This window comes from Plecotus auritus, assembly GCF_963455305.1.
Source record: "Plecotus auritus genome assembly, chromosome: 2".
Taxonomy (NCBI): Eukaryota; Metazoa; Chordata; class Mammalia; order Chiroptera; family Vespertilionidae; genus Plecotus; species Plecotus auritus.
This window is the reverse complement of record NC_137771.1, coordinates 49,210,211-49,234,366: the sequence shown is the minus strand read 5'-3', so window position 1 is coordinate 49,234,366 and position 24,156 is coordinate 49,210,211. Positions and strand designations below refer to the sequence as shown.

At 39.5% G+C, this 24,156-nt stretch overlaps 1 protein-coding gene across 15 annotated transcripts in view; it reads right to left on the bottom strand.

The window, feature by feature from the left end:
* Positions 1-24,156, bottom strand: part of SGIP1 (SH3GL interacting endocytic adaptor 1) — a 211,138-nt gene that overhangs the window by 33,794 nt on the left and 153,188 nt on the right. For 5 of the 15 annotated variants that reach the window (XM_080654272.1, XM_080654267.1, XM_080654278.1 and 2 more), the window contains 4 exons: positions 17,614-17,741; positions 16,519-16,645; positions 11,897-11,962; positions 10,904-10,963 (listed from right to left, as the gene is read on the bottom strand). In XM_080654272.1, coding sequence (XP_080510398.1) covers positions 10,904-10,963; positions 11,897-11,962; positions 16,519-16,645; positions 17,614-17,741 — 381 coding nt within the window. Of the gene's footprint in view, positions 1-10,903; positions 11,519-11,896; positions 11,963-16,518; positions 16,646-17,613; positions 17,742-24,156 lie in introns of all 15 variants that reach the window. The other 10 variants (XM_080654274.1, XM_080654279.1, XM_080654269.1 and 7 more) reach the window with 4 other exon arrangements.

Here is a 24,156-nt window from a genome sequence, read left to right as displayed (position 1 = left end):
ACCTTTTCAGATTAGAAAATATCTGAAAAAAATACTTCATGCTTGTGAGAATATAATGAAGTAGGCATGGTGATAGAATGATGGGAGTTAAAATTGGTATAATCTTTCTAGAAAACTGCTTTGGCAATGTGTAGCATGAACTTCTAAAAGTTTCATAATTTTAGCCTCAAATTCCCATTTTAAGTATCTAAGAAAATATCTTAAGGCCAAAGAATTATGTGCAAGATGTTCACTGCATGTGTGGCAACTTGAAGCAATTTATATACCTAACAACTGCAGTGAAATAAATCATGATTCATGACAGAATGAAATGTGATGCAGATATTTAAAAGTTCACAGTAATTAACAATTGAGCTAAAAATAATCATGTATCACATTTTCCCTATTAGATTGGAAAAGGTGAAAAAAACAAAAACCTGAAAATAACTCCATGTTGATTAGGGCATAGAAAAATTGTTAATCATAATCCTGGTATGAACTTGTGTAGGTACATTTGGTAGAACGTAGTAATATTTAAACTGTGCATCTCCTTTAACATAGCAATTCCATGTAATAATATTTCTTTCGGAACAAATTCAGACACAGATAGAGGATATGTACCTTTGACATAAGAGCAAATAAATAAATAAATAAATAAAGGATAAAAACCCAAATATCCATTAATAAAAGATAAGTACATTCATAAAATACAATACTGTGGAACCATTAACATCTTATATAAGAAAAGCCTAATATGCTAAGTGTCCCGTTGTCCATTCAACCAATCAAAGCGTAATACGCTAATGATATGCTAAGGCAGCTCAACTGCTCACTATGATGTGCACTGACCACCAGGGGGCAGATGCTCTGACCAGTAAGTGAGCTTACTGCTGGGGTCTGACCTATCAGGACTGAGTGAGATGGGCCAGACACACCCTGGAGCCTTCCCGCATTCCCTCACTGGCTGGCCAACCTCCCTCATCCCTCTCCGGCTCTGATCCTGCACCAGTGGGGTCCCTCGGCCTGGCCTATGCCCTCTCGCAATCTGGGACCCCTTGGAGGATGTTGAAGAGTTGGTTTTGGCACGATCCCACAGGCCAGGCCGAGGGACCCCACTGGTGCATGAATTCGTGCACTGGGCCTCTAGTGGTTATATAATGCATACCTGGTATATATATGTACACATTATATAGGTGCACATGTATATGTATACATGCACATATGTATACACACATGTAGTAAATTTAAATAGCTACTACTGACAGTTACAGAGCAGATTATATATTCTATTTACATAAAATTGTACATAACCTATTTCCTGAATCATAAGAAACATACTTTTGAAAACATTTGAACATTTCTGAACATTTCTATAGACACTTATGCATACAATGGGTTGAGATGCATCTTGTAATCAATGTCAAAAGAAAGTTGGCAGCTGCTAACAGAGCAGATTCCACTGTTGGCTCTGCCTGTACTTGTGGGAGTGTAACCATGGGTAGCATAATCAGCTCATCTCATGGTCTCCTCAGCTGAGTTGAAGTACTTGATAGCCTGTCATGTGATTGAATTTCAATTTACATTTGTACCCCTATTTCCCTTCAAAACTGTTTTTTAAGATTCCATCTGATGCAGTAATAGAGTATTATGTACAAGTGAGTAAAGAAGTTATTTGTACACAGAAGAAAAACTGTCATATACAACATCAGGCAGAAGAAAATGCCACATTGTTTGAAATCTAAACCAGAGCATTTTGAAAGATGAGACAAGTAGGTTATGAATGAATTATCTATACTAATAAAAGGGTAATGTGCAAATTGGCCAGAACGCCCTCACAGTAACAACCAAACAGCAGGCTGCATGGGGCGACCAGGCCAGCAGGGGGGTTAGTGAAGGACGACCAAATGACTGAACAGCAGGCTGCGTGGGGGACCAGGCTGGCAGGGGAGGCAGTTGGGGGTAACCAGGTCGGCAGGGGGAAGAAGTTTGGGGCGACCAAGCCAGCTGGGGAGGGGGCAGTGAGGGGTGACCAGGACAGCAGGGGGGGTAGATGGGGGCTACCAGGCCAGCAGGGGGGTGAGCAGTTAGGAGCCAGCAGTCCTGGATTGTGAGAGGGATTCCAGATTGGAGAGGGTGCAGGCTGGGCTGAGGAGACCGCCCCCCCCATGCACGAGTTTCATGCACCGGACCTCTAGTACATTATAAAAGAACTAGAGGCCTGGTGCACGAAATTTGTGCAAGAGTAGGCCTTTCTTCCCCTGGCTGTCAGCACCGGCTTCCCTCTAGCACCTGGGACCCGGACTTCCCTCCGGCTGCCAACAGGCACCCAGGACCCGTGCTTCCCTTGCAGCCCCTGCTTCATCCAGAATGTTGTCCAGAAGGACTTCTGGTCTAATTAGCATATTACGCTTTTATTATTATAGATATGTAACTCAGGTACTAAAACTGTGTCTGTCAAAAACTTCTAAGTGACTTTCAAAATTACACTATCAGCGTCAAAGAGAATAAAGAGGTCATGATAATAAACATGTGGAATATCACTGTAATATTAACGTAACTGCTGATGGCCAGAAGTAATTTAGATGTCCCTTTAAATCTGAATATAATACAGGTTTAGACTCAATTTCTGATTTTTATACTGAAGATAGTGATGTGCATTTTGTCTGCTATTTTTGGTTAGGAAAAAAATGCTTTTCTACATTTAATCAAATTTATTATGTACCTGAAAAGTTGTTATTAAACCAATGGAGCATATCCCAATGCATGAGTTCTTGGATTCAAATAAATGCAGTGTGTATGTGTGTTTCACCAAACACTAAAAATGTTATCTCTACTAATGTCTCAATATTGTGCTTTCAGGGTTGTATTTATTTATCTAAGTTCCAGGATCTTTTCCCCCCCTTCAGCTTTATGAGGTATAATTGAGAAATAAAACTGTAAGATATTTAAAGTGTGTATGAATGATTTTTTGATTTACATAAACATTGTGAAAGGGTTCCTCCCATTTAGTTAAGTAACACATCTAACACCTCACATAATTTTTTTGTGAGAACATTCAAGTTCTGTTCTCTTAGAAAATTTCAATTTTACAATATAGTATTGCCAACTATAGTCACCATGTTTTACATTAGCTCCTCAGACCTTATTCATCTTACCGGTGAAAGTCTACCCTTTTACCAACCTCTTCCTATTTCCCCACCTCCCTCAGCCGCTGGAAGCCACTTTCCTACTCTCGGTTTCTATGAGGTTGCTTTTTGCAAATGACTCCAAATAAGGGATGCCATGCAGGATCTGTCTTTCTCCTTCAGGCTAATGTCACTTAGCATAATGCCCTCAAGATCCATCCATGTTTTTGCAGATGTCAAGATTTCCCTCTTTATCTGTGTTTATCTATACTTTCCCATACTGTTTGAATTTTAAAAAGTAATGTGCTTAAGTCAATGGCATAATTAGGACAAAGCAAACTATGGGCTATTTTAAAATATGTCTTAATGACATGGGGGACATTACCCTATGTTAAAAGGACACATAATTCTATGCTGTATGAAAATATAACACAGTCACATACATATGAAAAATCTTAGACATGAAATATACCGAAATGATAGCTGTGGTTTTATGGTTAGTAGATGACAGATGATCTCATTTTCTTTAAACTTTTCTGTTTTTCCAATTTTTTTAAAAATGAGCATGCATCCTTTGATATTGTAACAAAACTATTATAACTAGAGATTTCTTCATTTCTTGAATGATTCCTATTCTTACAGTTAAAAAGTGGATGCTGCAATTTTGAACACTATTGCAAGTATTTCCCTCAGGGCTGAGACTTATGAATGGAGAGGCATAACAATGCTGCCTGTAACCATCTGACTGCTGAAAACTTGCTATTTGAGCCACCAGTTTCATGAGGAATGGGCTGTAAACAGAGTCGAAAAAAGGCAAAAATCTAACATTAAATACTCATTTTTCCTCTTCCTGGACTCACCCTTTCCGGTGACAATTGCAACTCTTGTAAGTCACCAAAACATCCTTGAAAAAATAAATATCAGCCTTGCTCCTTGTGGCACTTGTCCAGAATACCCTTGGTGGTTTTTCAGAGGCATATTTCAAGCCTGTAAATCAGATCTTGGGGGAACCCATGCTGTAGTTAAGCTGAATATGAAACTGAGAAACCCTATGGTAAACAGCACCCCCTATCTGTGTGACTGAGTGCCAGCAAGAAATCAAGCCCCAAAGCCAGGGGACAGGACAGCAGAGCCAGCAGAGGAGGAATAAGTCTGTGCAAACCTGTCTGCTGAAAGCCCATGTTCCAGCAGAAATTACCACACGCATGTTGCAAAATAGTTAAAGACATAAAAGAATTAAAATCTCAAGGACAATGACTTATCTTAATGCCTTATCTTAAATGCCATGTTTTAATGACCCCAAATCTATCTTTGATCTAATAAATGAAGCAATGAATATAGAATTCTTAGCACATATTAAGTATTCATTAATGATAATTATTATTTTAGGAAATGATTACATTTGTATAGTATAGTTTATAAAGGCTTTTTACAAATAACTGACTAAAATATCTTAGGGATATATATATATATATATATATATATATATATATATATATATATATATATATATATTGATTTAATAATTCATTCTACATACATTAAAAGGGCTTAGAAATGGAAAATTCTCCTGAGCCTTGACATCACCTGTTTGAATCACTGCTTCATTCATTATATCAGTTCTCCTCTCTGAAGGGGGAAGTAGAGCCAAGGGTATAGTGGGGTGGGTAGCCTCAATCCCTGACAGCTCTTCTTAGAAGACACAATAAAAAGCTATTGCGTGACAATGGCTAACAACCACACAAAGGTAAAACAGCCCCTCCCCCCCCCCCCCCCCCCCCCGTGATTCTTGGCTCACCGTTCTTTTCTCAGGAAGTATGTCAAATCTGCTGAAATGCCATGATTTATAAATCCTTTAATAAAACAGTTGGTAACATTTTCTTCTACATCTCCCATCAGCATTAACACAGCATCACCACCACCACCGCCCCTTCCCTGCCCCCAGGAGTGTATCATGTGGCAAATCTTTCGTCTCAACAAGTCAGCTTTAATGACAGGCTCTGGTGGAGGCAGGAGGGGGGCTGTATAGCAGGGAGGAGGCAGTCTGCTCCCAAATGATTCTCCTGAGCCATAAGCAGCGAAGAAAAGATTGCTCAGTGTCTCTGAGGGAGGCAGGGAGGCCGTGTAGCAACTCACAGATCAAGTTGCCAGATGTTTTATGTGGAAGAAGACTAGAATGCTACAACCCAACCTTTTCCAAAGCTGGCAAGACCTAAATGAAACACAGCCATGTTACAAGCAGGGGATGTGTGAAGCTGGCCCATAGAGGTCCTAGCTGGTCATTATTGGGCACTTTGCATGGACTGACCTCAGTACTTAACTATTTCCCCTTGACTACAACCCTGTGAAATAGGCGCTGCCACTATTCCAATTTCCAGAGAAGGAAATTGACTATGATGGCTGCACAGCAAAATGTTAAGGTTCTCCACTAATATTTCATTAATTCCCATAAAGTGATAAGGTTTTTACTAATTCCGCAATTGATACATATCTGATAAGAAAAACAATTAATAAATTCATAAAATAAGACCTTGATAATGTTGCTATGAATACAGATATTGTTATGACTGTATTCATTTACTCAGCAAGTGTTTATTGATTGCCTACTATGTGCATGGTACTATGCAAGATATTTTGGTTACACTAGTGAAGAAGAAAGACATGTTCCTGTCTCCATGGAGCATGGAAGCCAGACATTAAACAAGCAGTTATAATAATGTGTAGAGAATGTGATAATTCAGAAAACAGGGTGCTTTAGAGGCACCCAACAGGGAGACCTAACCTGTTCTAAAAATTAGGAACAGCTTCCAAAGAAAGAAATACAAGTGACATTTAAACCTATGCTTTGAAAATATTTAAAATGTTGCTATGTTAGAGTCCTAATATAAATACTTTCATAATGTTAAACGTTATCCTAAGTATATTGGGCATTATCCTAGATACTAGTGGCCCGGTGCACGAAATTTGTGCACGGAGGGGGGGTGTTCCTCAGCCCAGCCTGCACCCTCTCCAATCTGGGACCCCTCGAAAGATGTACTACTGCCGGTTTACAGGGAGCGGGCCTAAACCGGCAGTCAGACATCCCTCTCGCAATCCGGGACTGCTGGCTCCTAACCGTTCACCTGCCTGCCTGCCTGCCTGATTGCCCCTAACCACTCTCCCTGCTGACCTGCTCACCCCCAAATGCCTCCCACCGCCGGCCTGCTCACCCCCAAATGCCCCCCAGCCAGCCTAATCACCCCCAACTGCCCACCGTGCCACTGTGCTCACCCCCAACTGCCTCCCCTGCTGGCCTGCTCACCCCCAATTGCCCCCCCTGCTGGCCTGCTCACCCCCACCTCCCCTCCCCACTGGCCTGCTCACCCCCAACTGCCCCCCCCCCCCGCTGGCCTGCTCACTATAAACTGCCACCCCCGCTGTGCTGATCACCTCCAACTGACCCCCACTGATGTCCTGCTCACCCCCAACTGGCCCCCCTGCTGGTCTGCTTACCCCCAACGGCCCCGCCCCCCACCAGCCTGATCACCCACAACTGCCGTCCCATCCTGGCCTGATCACTCACAATTGCCCACCCCTCTTGGCCTCTAACCGCCTCTACCTCGGCCCTGCCACCATGGCTTTGTCCAGAAAATCCAGAAGGTCTCCTGGAAGGTCTCCCAGTCTAATTAGCATATTACCCTTTTGTTAGTATAGATTAGCACTAGAGAATCACCAATCGGTTTGCACTAAGCACACACACACACACACACACACACACACACACACACACATACACACATACACATATACATGCATATAGATAGAGAAAATGATATGGAATATATACGTATAGGAGGAAGGAGGAAAAAGTGTGTGTGTGTGTGTGTGTGTGTGTGTGTGTGTGTGTGTATGTGTATGTGTGCATGCACACATCGTCTCTGGAATTAGCTTTCTGAATCTGAATTACAGCCTCAGCACAATGTATCTGCAATCACAGCCCTGGAAAAGCTGGTATTTTTCTTCTAAGCTTGTTGTCTGCAATTTTCCTATCTGCTACTTAGGGTAAGAAGTCTAAGAGGCCGTGGGGCCAGACCGGAATGGAAGAACTTTCCAGGGAGAGTACTGCAAGGAAGGGATGGTCCCCGGAAAGAGCAGGGATTCAGTTAAGGAAACAGGTGGGCGATTTTGGCAGAGAGCCCCAGAAGGCAGAGAAGGGTGCTGCCGAAGAGGTGACATTCCCAAAGGCGTGATGGGAGTGAAAGTGGAGAGAAGCACAGAGCAGCCAGGGGATGAGTGTGGGGGAGGTTGTGTGTGCAGAGGATAGAGATGCTACTCAGAGACAAGGACACTTAAGAATGTATGGTTGTAGGGTTGTTTGTTTTCATTACCAGATACAAGATGATTTTGTAGTGAAATAAGCTAATAGCACTCTTCTGGGAACATCTTGATGTTAAAATGCTCTAGAAAACTGCTCAAATATCTAACAGTCACATTTTCTACTTGTCATGGAAATATCTTTCCCTTCCTCCCATCTCACAAGAATACTTGACAGCTTCAATAGGATATACTCTTGGATGAATGAATTTAAAAACATATTACTTTTTGTAACCTTGACTCTTTTTTATTAACCCAATTTACATAGGTTAAATTTCAGTGAAATTGTTTATAGAAGTGAAACTTTAGGAAAAGCTCGGACACTCTTGTGAACTAGAATCACTGTCTAATACTTTCCTATCTCTAGTTAAATTAAATTTGAAAGTGTGAAGCATCTCACGTTATAGCCAAAGAAACTCACAAGCCAATGTTCACTAGATAGTTGGTCAGTCAGTGTCTCAAACCTTTACTAAGTGACTAGGCTGCCTAAAGCATTAGAAGAACAAAGCAATGAGTAAGATAGGGTGAAGTTCTGAACACTATAAACACACTATTTAGATGCCAATAAATAATACTTTAAAAGAATTTAGAAAAAGTGAAATTTTTTTGGCATGAGAATCTTTCTTCCTTTTCTACATTCCCTGAGTAGAAAATCAAAGATAACGATAATTAATGTTAATAATAAATGTGGGTAAAAGCAGAGTGTCCAAGAAGAATATGCTAGAAGTATATTCAATAAAATATGTTGAATGATAGGTTTTTTGGAGTACAAAAATTGGGGTAGGGGCAGTATGCTTAAGGCAATTTAACATGTCACCATTTCTATGTCATTTTATCATCACATCAGAAAATTTTAAAAATCCTTTCAGGTTGCACCAGCTAAAAATATCTGAAACTAATGTACAAAAATGATAAAAACGAACCTTCTCCATTCTTTAAACATAGCTATCCTTGCCCGGCTGGCATGGCTCAGTGGTTAAGCATCGACCTATGAACCAGGAAGTCATGGTTCGATTCCTAGTCAGGGCAGGCTCAATCCCCAGTGTGGGGCTTGCAGGAGGCAGCCGATCAATGATTCTCTCTCCCTTGCTCTCTGAAATCAATATTTAAAAAACTAAACAATGTCCTTCAAAAACAAAGAAATAAAAAACCCACATAGCTATCCTTGCCTTGGCTGGTACAGCCCGGTTGAAGCATCATCCCATACACTGAAAGGTCATGTGTTCAATTCCCATCAGGGCACATACCCAGGTTGCAGGTTCAATCCCAGTTGGGATGCGTAAGGGAGGTGACCGATAGATGTTTCTCTCTCTTCCTCTCATTTCCTCTCTTTCTAAAATCAATAAAAACATATTCTTGGATGAGGTGTCATCTTTCGTTTTTTTTTTTTTTAAGTTTTCCCTTAAAGTTTATTTTAATGTACTTTCATCTGCATAAGCATTTCTTGATAAGGAGGGATACACATTCATGATATGGATGTTCCTCTAATCTCTTGGGAAGCTTTGTTTATATTTCCAAGACTTGAGCAAAGACACAGTACTAGCGGTTCCAAGTAATTTCTATTAAAACTTTCTTACGTGACTTCTCTTGGCCCAAATTGAGATGCTTACGGAATTTGGATTTTATAATTAGAATGGCAATGTTACCAAATTTAGATATTCAAAAATTTATGAACAAATATATTTTCCTAAAGTATAAAAAAATGTGGTTCACATTATGTTACTCCACACACTTCTTAATACTTATATTTGATTGATAAAACATATTTAAAAAACAAACCAACAACCAAAAATTGTCTTTAGATCGGTATCTTTAAGGAGAGACTATCTCTCTGTTAAAAGAAACCCCAAATAAAACACAAGCAAACGAGCCAATAGATACTCCAAAGCCAAAGTAAACTGCAACATCAAAAAGCCTGCCAAAGTGTTGCTTTGGAACCTCAGACAATTATTGAGGATTGCCAGGGGTGTGCTGTTTAATTTCTTGGTTAAAGCAGGGTACTCTACGGCCTCAGCTGAGGCCAGGCTGAACCAGAGATAGGGCTTTTCCATATGCACCAACCTATTCAACCGCAGCTTCTCTTTTTGGGATGTGCTGGTCAGTAAGAAGACACCTGGGCACTTTTTAATTCTGTTTGATTCAAAGAGGAAGTATATAAGGTCATAAGTGTGTAGACTTTGCATCTTGGTTATTACAAAATTAACGAAATGAGACTATCAAGCTTCCGATGTGCTGTGGACTGCCTAGCCTCCTGTCCTCTACCTGAGCCAGGACAAGAAACCAGGTATTGGGAAAGTTTTAAATCAGACCCTACTTTCTGCTGCTATCCAAACTACTCCAAGCTAAGGACTTCCATCTCTAGCACCATCTTACAAGGAAAATTCACTGTGGAGAGAAAAAAACACACCACACCACACATACTACTTAAGAATCTATAAGTCATTTCCTTGTTTAAAATTGCATTAAAACACACACTCAAGTTAGGAAAGTTTTTTTGTTGTCAAGAAACACAAGTTCAATATTTAGATTCAATTCTAGAGTTGAATATTTTTTGGCTGACTTCTGATCCCTGGATACATTCAGCTATTTAAATGGTAGAAAATAGGGGATTAAGTGATAAATATTTACGTGTAAGATGACCTGTTAATTAAGTTAAATTACTTCGTTTTCTCTTCACCATTAGTTGACATGGGCCATTTTATCAAATGCCTGCCCTGTGAAAATGATTTAGAACTTAAACATAAAACAGAAGAATGCTAATCCTTAATACAGAACATAAATTATTCAGCACTGAGGTTACACATCTGACATATTTATGTATATTTTCCTTCATCTTCTAAAAAATGGCAAGTCCAATGATAGTTGTCCATTTTACTACGGTCATTCCAGTTGCAATTTTTGGAGACAACAGAACTTAACTGTTTACAGAAAATACCTCCCCCTTTTTCCTCTTCTTCATTTTTCTGATCTTCTATGCAGCTTCCTTGTCATAGGACATATATACATATTTACATTTTACAATAGTGGATGTTGTATCTGAAATATTAATTATCTAAAACAGAATGAAATGCCAATTCCAACCAAAAATGTCCTTATATTTGTTGCATCGCACTTGCAAGTGTTAGGAAGGAGCCCTGGTTGACAGAGTTAAGTTCCTTGGACAAGAAAGGTGTTTTGTTTTGTTTTTTCAATTTCACACAGTTAATTAAGTAACCAATATCAACTGCAAATTCGCTTTAATTTTTTTAATATAATAAATTGAAGTTCCCCTACACACCAAATTAATGTAGTATTTCTTTAGTAGTTAATATTTTCTAAGTAGCCATAGCATTTTATATAGAGAGTGAGACCAGGTTTTTTGAAGGGAACTGGGATTTGGAAATGCAGATGGGGAGAAAGGATGAGGGGAGTATAAATTAGAATCTGGTATGCTATGTACTACTTACCTTCAAAAGTCAAATAAAACTTTCCTCTGTCAAACCAAACGAGGGAAGGCTGTTCATTCTCTGTATGGCCAGGAGTTGAAGCGGGATGGGAAAGGTTAAGGAGAGGGAGAGAGAAGGACACAGTATGAGTTACAGAGCAGGTCATTAATCTCACTATGGGGGAGGGTGGAGGCACTGCATGCCATTAGCGTGCAGGGAAAAGGGAAGGCTGGCAATCTATGGGTGTTTTTTTTTTTTTTTAGTTCAGGAATCAGAAAGCAAAGCAAAGCTATGGAAGCCTAAAGGGATGGGCACGTGTTGTCGGTAGCTTGACATTCGGTGCTTGTACGCATGGAGCGGAAGTCTTCCTGGCCATGCAGGGGAGTCAGCATATTTTAACTGCACTAGTTTGGGCAAACTGTCTTTCAGCAATTGCTGTATCCATTTCATCTTCAATGTCATCCCCTTCTATGTTTTAAAAAAGATAAACTTGGAGTTATGGGTCATATAAACTTAGCTTAGGTTTTAAATGACAACAGCATTGCATATCAATTTAATGTTCCTGGAAGATGTCATATATCTTCCATCCCCTTCCCTGGAATCACCTTAGGCATCCAGACACAAAACACCCTTTACCTATGTACCAAAGAGAAAACAAGATTACTAACGGTGCGCTATAATTTTTTTTTATTAAAAAGCAGTCACTGGACATGTAATTCTGAGCAGTTAAATTATTCCTTCCTTTGTAAATTCACAAAGCAATAGCATCTCACCTTTTTCAGACCTGTTCGCTGAGAAACTGTCATGCAACCTGCTGCTTTTTAAAATATGTTCACTTAATAAATCCAATGGCATGAGTTCCACAATGAACAACAAACAGACAGGGTGCATCTGAGAGGCACTGGACACTCATGAGGTGAGTAGCATGTCCATGACGTTTATAGCATTCAGATGGCATTATGGCTTGGATTTTTAACGTCTAGATATCTAGACATCACTCGGCTAGCACCATACCTGCCGGGGTTTCACAGCGCCTTTCAAATGAGGGCAGTTTGTCATAAAAAACATCATCTTCTGACACTACGGACCAAAGAAATATAAAGGGATGGAAAACAAAAACACAAATACAAATCCCAAATGAAATCAAGGTCACACATTACTGACTGAAACACAGGAATGATTTTAATGAAAAAAGAAAACAAAACCTAGGACACTGAGATTATGATTAGGATATAAAAAAGCGATGTGCTTATTTCATGATGATGCTATGAGAAGAAACTATGATTTTAAAAATGACAGGTTTTAGCATCTGAATTTGGCTGAACTCAGCTCCATAGAAGAAATCACACCCCCACCTTTTTAGGGAGTTGTTAAAGGTAGTATCATTAATAATTGACTTGTGCAAGTGTATTTCACTCAGACACAATTCTCAAGTGGCCAGACATATGTCCATCAACAGAACCTTGTCACAGCTCAACAGAATTACCCAGCATGCACTCCCCTCATGGGGAAAGAGGAAGCTTTTAACAAGTCTGTAAAAAAGCAACAGTATAAATCTGAGGTCACTGAATGAAGCATCCCATTTCACCTTCATCAATATCCAAATTCAATTTGCCTTGTACCTGTCTTCGGTAGTTATGGACTGTTCATTTTGAACAGCATTATTGTAATTCCATCTTGGGCTATAGTGTGCAATTACGGCCAAATGTCTGTAAATTTGTCTCACAGTTGCTCTGGACTCCAAGTGTTCCAGATCTCTGCCCGTGGTCCCCCGTCTCACCAACTAACAAATGCAGGTCAATTGGAGTATTATTCTGAGTATTATTCTATCTGATTAAAAAATAAACAAATGCAGGTCAATTGGAGTATTATTCTATCTGATTAAAAAATAATACCCATAGATCCTAAGGGTATTATCACAACTTCAGTGAAAAATTGAGTAAAATCTGTACAAAGACCAGTAAGGGAGAATTCTTCTGACATGTAGAGAAGGTAAGGAAATGAATGAGGGTAGTAACACTACTCCATAAACAAGGTTTCTTGGAAAATATCCTACTAGCTTGCCTCCTAGACTTAGGGAGTAAGGCAGGGAAACTCTTTCTTTGTCAATTCCTAAGGTTCTAGGATATCACCTGTTAATCAGTTTTTATTATACATGTGTCTTTCTTGGAGGCTAGAACAAGTTAATGCAACTCCTGTAAAGTCTCTAGGAGAGGAACAGGACAAATGGAACTGGCACTAAGGAACACACTCCATAGTCTCTAGAGAAAATAGGAAGCAAAACAGTTACATTGGCAGTAACTGAATGTAACAACAGTGCCTTTTCATACCCAGTAGTGGGAAATGACAGAGGATATTCCTTTCTTTTGAAGAACTAATTTCCTTTTTACAATCTTGTTAAAATGAGGAGCCTCCAATACTGCCATTTGTTCTTTGAGCTGAAGTTACAAAATAATATTTCATAAGGGTTGATTAGTGTGCTGATGCTTTTTTAAATGGTGGTTGTAGACATCGAAGACTTAGAATAAAACATCCTAAAAAATCAGAGAACTCAAAAAGGAGTCACTGGATAGCTCTGTGCTTGGTTTAAATAAGGGCAACACTCAAATTAAATACAGAAGAAAACATTTCCTTAAGGACAAACCATGGAGATAGATAGCCTCAACTTCATTTAGGACGGGGAAGCCAGTATTGGAAACAAGCTTTTCCAAAAAAATAGCAGAAGAAAAAAGAAGGTTAAAATTAAAGGTGGGAATTTTTAATTGAGATCAAGAATATCCAACTCCAAATGCCTGTTTTTCTTTTTGTGCAGGATAATTGGGGTTAATACAAGTATTTTTAAAAGAAAGCTTATCCAATTCAGAATTGGTCTCCACCTTGGCGAGACAAAGGCTTGGAGGAAATATTTTAAGTTTTAGATGCTATACTTAACACCCCAGGTACTGCATACAAAGTTCTACATCTACACCTAAGGAAGCATCAGCACACTTCCTTTGTTTCCCATAAGTGATTACTTCTTATTCATTCCAGGTTCCTGGGATATTAAAGAGGCAGATAAAAATGCATAATTAACAGTGAGGGAATATAATGAACAGTACATTTAACAATGAAAAAAATTATCTTTACTCTGTGTTTTTTTTTTGTACTGGGGTCTGAAATGAAGATTTTGCAAGTATCTAAAAACAGTGACTGTCATCCACAGAAATAAAAATGGATATTTACAATTAGAGATAATTCCCTGTTTATTTTTACCTCAAATATCTAGGAGTTTCTTATAATAGAATAACTTTATGTATTTTCTATATTCCCATTAGATTTCTCCCAAAATCATAGAGTGAAAGTCCTGTGAGATTCTTCTGAGTGCAAAAAGAGTTTACTATATTGTCAGGTGTGACATCAGATTTACTGCTTTATAATATTGGATAGGGGCATATTCTTACATGAACTGTCATGTAGGAAGATTAAACCTGCTCCTAAAATTTTATTCCTTAAATTACATTAAACTTTGATTATTGGTTCTCACCACACTAGCCCCAGTTTTGGCTCAAGTGTGACAGGAAATGTAAAAAAGTATCGTGGTGGTGGGAGGGACTTTAGGGACTTTGCTGCTATAATATCTCCCCTGAGCCATTTGACTTCATTAGGTTGACAATCCAAGACAGTCAGGAATAGTCGGTCCTTTGGTTCTGAACAGCCAAAGCATATCCTTTCCAAAAAGAGATAATCACCAAGACACAAGAAGTTGCTGGGTGGCCAGTCATTTGACCATGTATTTACTTCAGTGAGAAGTGGCTGTCAGATGACCCACAGCAGCAGGAAATAAAGAACAGGAGAGTGAGGAATGTAGTGAGAAGATGAAAATGAAATTAAAAACAATAAAACCAAGCAGATTAAATCAAGTGCTCCTCAGCAATGAAGCAATGTGACTATCTTCTCAGGTGGCTTTTTTATGACCCCCTCTGGGGTTCATCTTGAAAGAGTGCATACTAGATGTGTTCAGAACTAAAGTCACTGGCCAGAATTTGAGATTTCAGCAGCAGGGAGTATAAAAACACATTGTAGAAAGCATAGACACAGTTCAAATTTCCTGAGTGTGCAATTTTCTCTGAATCTCAATGAGTTGAAAGAATACGTTAGACAGTCATCTGAGGTCACTTGAGGTTTGCTTTCTGAGTGACAGCTTATTTTCACTTTCCTCTTTGATCAACCAGGAACGTCACATGGAGTGGGAGGAACAAATGATCTTGAGAAAAACAAGCAAACAACAAAAAACTAGAGCAGGAGTGGGGAAAATGGGTGTAACAGTCAAGAGTACAACGAGAGTTCAAAAATAAGGTTGGGCTGTTACAGAAAAAACAAACAAACCAAAAGTTAGAAAGAAATGAACTAATAGGCATATAAAAATAGGAAGCCCCAATGGGCCCCAATTAATGATGCAGATAAAGAATACAGTTGGCTATATATACACATAATGCTAAATATCTGTCTTGTTACTGCACCAAATGAAATTGGACATCTGACTATATTTTCACCAAATTTGAAGGATTCTTTTGGACTGGTCTATATAGAGTATGTGATATAGTTGGACTTCTCTTTGGGGCCTCTAAAAGGCACACCTTAACTTATTCCACTGGAAAAGTAGGGAGTTTTTTTCCAGAAGAGCTTCAGGCTTTGATCAAGCTACTACTCACATGGGCAACTCTGTAGCGGGCTCTTGGTAAGTAGCAGGGATTTATTGAGCTTTGGTTAATGATTCTCCCAAGCAATGCAGAGTGGTCAGCTGGCTTATAATATGGGAGACTTGGAGGGGAGTTCTGACAATAAAGGAAGACAATGGGAAAACATGGAATGGGAAGGCCCCAGGTAAGAGACACCATGCAAACAGAAGAGGCAGCAGGAGCCTACAGACAAACGGTGAAGACCTTGAGAAGGAGACCAGCCTTGGGAAAAGGGAAGACGCTCCAGGCAATGTGAGGCATTTAAACCTGGGAAAACCATCCAGCTGAGCAGCCATTCTCAACTCTTCACTTTCATCACACCATAAGGAAAGAGGCTCAAAGGCATTTACTGAAAATGCCAGCAATGATTTATTTCTCAGGGAACATTGACCACACATCACTGAAAAGCACTAGAAAAACATGTCAAAAACTTTGCTCAAGTTCCACAATGCCAATGTGTATACCATCTGTCAACATAAGAACAACCAAAAACTGATGTAGACATGAAAGCTTCAAGAAAATAAAAGTTCTAAATTTTGTGATTTCTGAGGTGGTGCACAGTTGGAATTTAGATTAACATTCCCCCCTCAAAGGATATAATTTATATAATAAGAAATAATATCTAAATTACAGAACCTTATGTGACGATTTCTTCCTTTCTTTTATGAATAGTTCTGTATGGAATAGCATAAGATAATTCCTGCAAAACACAGGTGTTAATGTTCTTTTATTTATATGCCTAGTTGAAGCACTTTGCCTCCTTTGCTGGGAAGGTGCTTTTAAAAGAAGAGTCAGATGACAGTAGCAAAACACACAGCAAAACAATTCTGACCAGAAACATAGGCCTCAGGATTTCCAGGTCGTAAATATAGCCAGTCAAAACCACCAATGGATTAAAAGAGAGGAGATAACGTTTACCAACTGTGGGAGTGGTGGCTGCACTCAGGGAATTGGTGGACGATATTGAAGAAGTGCTTTCCGCCCGCGCTAGGGGTGCTATTGGAGGAGGGCTGGAGGAATGGATGGGAGGACTAAAAGGTCTGGGCTGCAGAGAGAAGAAAAGAGATGGAAAATTAGATACACAGGTTGTAGTATTTTCATTCCGTATTTTTCATGACTCCCAGTCCCAGCTATAACAACCCAGGTTCTTAAAAGTACAAGAGACATCATTTTTACACTGAAATTGATTATATTGACACCGGAGCTTGTAGATGGAGCTAGAGGAACCATAAACCACAAAGTGCTACACTCAATAGGTAAGTGAGGCCTAGAGGAGCTGAGACCTGTGATGTGGTCAGTGGTGTTTCAGGACTGTGAACTCACATGCTCTCAGGGACTACGCGGGTAATATAATCTGAGAGCTTAACCCCATGGAAAGACATCTGAATACAAAATGCTGTAGTGTGCTAGCTAAACCAAATATTACGAACATCACCAGTTTATGGCTCCTGTGCATAGATTACAAAGCAATTTACCTCCACTAGAAGGCTCTTTATTGTTCACACAGAATCTGTTCCTCCCCTTAGCCTAAAATACGATGTAAGAAACTTCTAGAATAAACTCATTGAGCCACCACTGCTTTATATCTACATAGGGTGCTTACCACCAATAACTTCTCTGCAGTCTAGAGACAGAAATCAGGACTTGCCCTCTCTTGGGGTCTTTGAAAAGCAAACAGATATGGTGTGAAGAAACACCTCCCTTTCTAAAGATTTAGCACACTTGAGCATGACTGTCTTGATCTGCATCAAACCCACTGTAGCAAAACTGATGGCCTAGCGTTCCTTTTCCTCCCATTTTAGACCCTGCCTTGAAGATGGTAGAGTTTGAGGAGGGTTGAGATGTACACCCATACTGTAGTGACTGCCCTTCAGATGCCACCTGTCAGGGCCATTTGTACAAGTGATCTGAGGCTTGGATCCGAAGCGGAGATGGCCCATGGGAAGGTTTTTCACTCCTGTTTGTCACTCTCACCATGAGTTTCTGAGCAAGCCAGGGCAGAAGGGAACATACCACGTCTCCAACTCCAGGTTTTCCTGGAGGTAGCTTTGGCCGAGATGGAGGCCGGGGAGGAGGTGGAGGGGGGGTGGTGCTGCTGCAAGGAACCAAGGGAGTGGCTGGCCGAGCAGGGGACGATGCACCTGAAAAACAAGCTGGTGTTAAAAGGGGATGGAAACAGGTGGCCAAAGTGCTGTCATCACTTAATCTCTCCTTCCCCATTCCCACAGTGCAATGCCAGACCCAGACACTATTTTTTCACTTCAGCCATTACTATATTCAACACTGTAGCAGGTGGTATTTTTTTTAATACAGAAAAAAACATCACTCAGTTGAACTGTGGTTGATGGCAGAAGCTGAAGCTCATTGCCTTTTGTTGTCATGTGACACCCAGTGAAAGGTAAATCTTTTACTTAGTGACAGAAAATACATATTTTAAGACTCTTTTAGATCGGTGGAGGGTAGCTTTCATTTTGACCACATACCCACCAAAAATTCTTTTGCTTTTTGCGTATTCGGCATTTAGTTATGTCCTAGATGCAAATGAAAGTTAAACTTGAAGGAAAATGAGTGATTTTTCCACATTTTTTAAACATGTATAAGAGAATTACCCTGTTTACTATGCTTCAAGATATGAGTGCTAACTTTAGAAATGTAAGCAAATACTTGTTGGTAAGCAAAGGAAAAAATGTAGGAAGGTGCATTAGCTGTTGCATGAGCATTTTGTGTTTAGAAGCTTGACAGAAACACATTGAATTGAAAGGATTTTCTGTTTTGAAGGAGGCTGCTTAGGAATCTGGTCCACATAGAGTCTGTCCACGATGATTTTTGGGATGATTTTGAAAAGAGCCTCTTGGATTTACTTTTCTGGCTGTCAATGACAAACATGTGAAACACAGACGACACACAGAGGCAGGCATGCACACCAATCAGCACACCAGCAGGGTCTCAGACTCAGGGGTCTGCCTCTCATTACACCTGTGTCTGGGATTCGTGGGTAAACTGCTTGGCTAAAACCCTTAAGTCAAACCAATATTCCAAATAGCTCTTGTTCAAAAATGTTGCAACTACTCCAGATGTCTTGTCACTTTGCTTAGTACATGTGTCAAATCATTATAAGAAAATTCTAAGAAATCCTGCCCCAGGAAAACACCCCTCCCCCTCCCCACCTCCTTCCAATAAGTCACAAAACTGCTCCCTGGAGAATCCCAGACCAGCATCTCCCTATTCAGATTCTCAAAGAAGTTGAGCAACAAACTCATCATCTCAGCATCTGCTCTCATCTTAGGAGAGTCCCTGGGGGTTGACTTTGTTCCTCTTGTTTGAACAGCCTGAAATCTTGAGCATGTTGTGTTTCTCTGTGTTGTTTATTCTAAGTAGAATTTCAGTAGTGGGAAATCCAAAAATAATTTCAATATCCCCATCCCTGCACCCAACTCCTCTCTATCACTACCACCTTTTTACTATATTCTTACTTTTTATTTTATTGGACCAGAATCTCTGTTACCCATTATCTTATTTTTATCTCCACAGTAAGCATTAGAGGAAGGTCTTGTTACTGTTTCAATGGAAAGTAAAGCTCAGAGATATTCAGTAACTTGCTGAAGCTCACAGAGCTCAAAGGATCTATTTAACTCCAAAACTCAAGCTCAAATGCAATGTCTTGTAGCTTTAGGTGAATTGTGGAGTTCAACATCTTGCATCAATTAGCCTGGTCCTATTTTTGCATGGGCAACTTGCACATACATCTCTCAATATGAATATTATTAGTCTTTTTGCTAATCTTCTCTTGAACAACAAAAAAAGGGGGGGGGTATGTTTTGACAAGTCTCACTATAAGGATTTCTTTCAAGTTAATAAATTTACACCCAGGATGGTTGCAGAAAACAGAAGTGACAACAAAGAGATGGGAAATAAGCTTTTAAACAGCCGGCTTTGTCAGGAAGTCCCCTGGGGCTTTTGGGGAGTTCTATTTTGCTGGAAAACCATGTACAGGAATGGCTCAAAATGTCTATTCATGGGTCTGCTTCCAAGAAATAATGTTCTGAATCAACCTCAGAAAAGGTCAGCTACTTGTCCTTTTCCTACATGTTCCAGAAGGGAAATTTTAAAGACTACTTTCAATAATGCTTGGGAAAGTGTAAAGGGATTATCATCAAGGTGTATAGAATACTGAAAAAACTGGATGAAAAGACATATTATCCGAGTTGGCCCTGCCTGCCTCTTATCAACCAGGGAATCTTAACCTCTCTGAATCTCAGCTTCCTGTTTTAAAAAATGAGACATGCTTCTCTCTTATAAGGTAGTTGCAACAATCAAAATGGAAAATGCTTATGAAAGTGTTTGCTAAGCTATAAAATGCTATAAAAATGGAAGGCAATAGATGATGACGACGGTAAAGATGTGTCTTTTAATAAAGACAGAACTAAAAGCAAGGAAAGAAGAGTCTATTAACTGTTTTTCTTTATGGACACTTTATTTAACTCACTTCTTTTCCCTCACTGGATTGACTTAATTACTTTGTTATGAAGTTGGAGGACACTGAGGGAGTGTTTAAGAAACCAACTCTACTTGACAGAACCCTGAGGATCAGGAGAGGATATTCAGGGCCTGAGGGGGTATTTCACAACTAAACTAAGGCTTCCCATGCTTTTGTGAGATTACACGATTCTTTAGTATTATAAGAGCTAGAGGTTATCATTTATACATGTCTATCATTCTTGGATCTTCAATTATACTTTCATTTCCCCTTCAAGCAGTGTTTATTCCCAAGAACCATGCTGGAAAATAATGAGACAACATCTCCAGTTAAGGCTTAACTTTAAAAAAATCACATGTATATTATCTGAGTTTTGTGAGTTCAAAAATGTTGGCAACCATTGACATATTCTTAACCCATATGCTGCTCTCAACCTGAAGTTCCATCATAGTTTCTCTGGTAACCCTTGAAAACAACAAAATTATAGCTTCAACTTTCACCTCTCTTTGTGTGTCTAAGTGGGTGGGTGGGTGAGGGTGGCAGTGGGAGCACTGGGGGAGACGTGGTAAATAGAATCCCATAGACCTGGGGTCAGATCCTGGCTCTGCTACTTATTAGCTTTGTGATTATGGCCAAGTTCCATCTTTGAGCTTCTGTTTCCTTTCTGTAAAATGAGGCAAATGCACCCCAATGCTGTGGGAAAAATCAAGTGAAATAAAATATATGCATTTCAAAATATGTAAGAAACTAAACAGCCTTTTCCAATTGTGTGTCTTAGAACACAATTCCATCATGTATTTGAAGAAAGTATTAAATGTGTGTGGGAATGGTTACAAACTATGTTTCTTTTTCAGTGACCAGCACATTACAAGTCCTAAAACAGCCCTGTCCCATGGAGCTTTCTGCAGTGATGGAAAATGTTCTAGAATGAGTGCTGTCCACTTAGATAGACACTAGTCACATGTGCCCAATGAGCACTTGAATTGTGCCTACTGTATCTAAAGAACTATTTTTCATTTTAATTAATTATAATTAAGATTAAAATAGCCACATGTGGCTAGTGGCTTCCATATGGAACATTGCTGCTCTAAAAAGACGTGTAATTAGGAAATATATTTGATTAATTCAAACCCAGGTACCCCAAACTCATTTGCTTATGGATGTGTATGTGTATGTATCTGTGTCTAACATCTTTTAATATTGCTTTAGTATCCCAAGTTGGAGAATGTTGCACAGAAGAACATTCTATCTTTACTAACACCTCTCTTTCCCTGGCCTCCACATTTGCTGCAGGCCAATGAGACCCTTTCTCCTCCCCATCCCCTGGCACACAACCACAAAGAAGAGAGAGCCTTTGCCAAGAATCAGAGTTTGCATTCCAGTAAAGCCATGTTCAGGCCAAGCTAGGTATTTTTAACTTTTGCCACAAGGAAATTAAACGTCTTGAGGTAAATCCTTAACTTCCAACTGTTTTTCAACATCAGGTAACTCTTTTGATTGACAAAGCTGTCTTGTGAGAATTGCCTAAAATTGGTGGGTGACAGTTACCTTGCTTTGAATGAGATTTTTTAAAGTGAGTATATGGTATTCAATGAAACAAAGCAAGACCTAAGTGTTATAAAGAGCAGAGAGTTAAAAGCATCGCTACTTTTTAAAACATGAGGCCATATCCTACTGTTGTAATCCTAAATTCACATTTCTGCCAGTCTGTGTATATTCCATCAATAAAACCTTAAGCAGCAAATAAACTGGGACTTAATTAAAGAGATAATGGTGCAAAGTTTCATTTATTCATGAGCTTCACTGGCCCAGTTCAATCTGCCACTTAGAAATTCAATCCTTTAATACCAGCAAAGTATAGTTTTTTTTCCAGCTCAATTATTAAAAATCAATAGATTTTACTGGCAGCATTTTCAAGTAATTAAAATAAGGGTATGGAAGCTAAACAGTAAAACAACAACAAAACTCCCAAAGGTTCCAGAAAGAAAGACAAAGCTCCTCTCTCCACTGATTACACCAGTGGTCAATTCAATTACACAGACATCTTCCAGAGCCTGTGGAAGGTATTGGAGGAAACAGATGAAAAACAAAGCTTCCCTGTCCTCTCCTCCCCCAACAAGAGCTTAGTGGCCTGCTACTGGAGACAGGGCATTATTTCTTGAAAAGCCCTTTCAGAAGACTGAGAGCCTGGCCGAGGAAAGAGAGCCCCATGAAAGACAACAGAAATGTGCCCCTCTTCCACAACAGAAGACCAACTTCTCTGGGTTTTGGTCTAAACTGAAGGCTTTACCTAGGGACCCTTTATTATCTTTACAGAGAAGTTGGGAGCTTATATCCCAGAAAAAGACCTAAAAAAAGCAACAGAGGCTGAAGGTGGGTGCTCTAACCTTCTAGATTATAGAGACGAGCACTGAGGGGTATGTTTTGAGAAAATATTGGTGATCTTATTGATAGTACAGTGCAGGTGGGTGTCAGTTATCAAATAAGTTTGGGATACTTGTAACTAAAACTTAGAAGAGTGCCTGTAGACAACAGTGGTTACAAATACTAGTTATGGATTAGACAGACCTGAGTATGAATCCCAAGACTATCATCTCTAGCTGAGGAAATATGGGAAAATTACTGGATACCTCTGAGCCTCAGTTTTCCCATCTGTAAGGTGGGGGGAATAAGAGTACCTACCACATAGGGTTGTTGTGAGTATAAAATAATATGCACTTAGCATGGTGCCAGGACAAGAAATTATAGCTGTTGCTATTATTGGCAAAATAAAGGCTCTCAAAGGTCCTGTGGTTAAAAAAAAAAAAAAATTAACAAAATCTGATTTAGTTTTGACACATGCTTTTCAGCTTATCTGAGTATTGAATAGTTTTCATTTTTTATACTTACAGAGGAACTTGCACACACAGAGCAAGCACTGAAAGGTACTCCAATGGAAGAGGCAGCAATGAGGACTATTAGAATAGAGACAAATGTCTTAACTAACTTAAACTTGGTGTCCTCTTTCAAAGCAAATGAAAAACAAATAGCACATGGCACCCCAGGAAGGTGCCTAAACCAAACCCACAGGCATGGGAGGGTCTTGCCAGGCAAAGGTGTGCACCAGTGGGATAAACAGCATGGAAGAAGATGCTTAAGAAAAATCTTGATCTTTCTTTGGTATGCATGGCAGGTTTTGCCATCTTTTCATAGTGATAGATCACAAAACGAAGCTTCAAATAAAAAAACAAAACAAAAACTCAGATTCAGTGTCAACATTTGCATATATTATTCTAAAACTTATGTTTCTGATGGCCTTTCCCATCACCTGTCACCACACTTAGAGTTGACAGGATAGGCTGATGAACACGTCAAAATGAAACCAGAGACCAATTTGTCTTTAGTGGCAGCTTGATTAGGTAGGGGATGTAGTGAGGTATCTTCTTTTTGCTGTCCCCTAAAAGCTCATTTTCCAACTTTGTTTTTCTGAAATAAATTAGAGGGGCTAACATGGTTCTCCTCTCAAACAAAATGAAAGAAAGAGAAAAGAGAAAAAGAGAAAAGAAAAAAAAAAACAACACCCCACACTGACTTACAAAAACTAGGGCTCTTGGGAAAAAGAAACTAATTAACTCGATCTGGGGAATCCTTTTACAATATATATGTATATCGAATCATCACGTTATGTACTTTAAATAGCTTACAATTTTATTTGTCAATTATACCTCAATAAAGCTGAAAACAAAACAAACTAAAAACAAAACAAAATAAAACTAGAGTCATTGTGGAGACATCTGACGAGGAAATCAGACATTTTACATAAAACTTACCAGCTATGAAATCTGTCTTTCTAGAACTTTCCTGAATTCCAAACAATGACATCATAGCTTTGCTTAAAAACATACACTCCCTAACTGCAGGGTAGGAGGCTGGGCAGAACACATCCACAGACTTGCACTATGACTGTGAGCATTCAATGGACTAGGACATGCCACGGGGCCACAGGGCACCCGAACCAGAGGAGGGATGATGGAAGCTCTATAGGCAACTGCCAGGAAGGAGGGTGTTGCTCAGACTGCAGCAGCCATGGCCATTCCCAG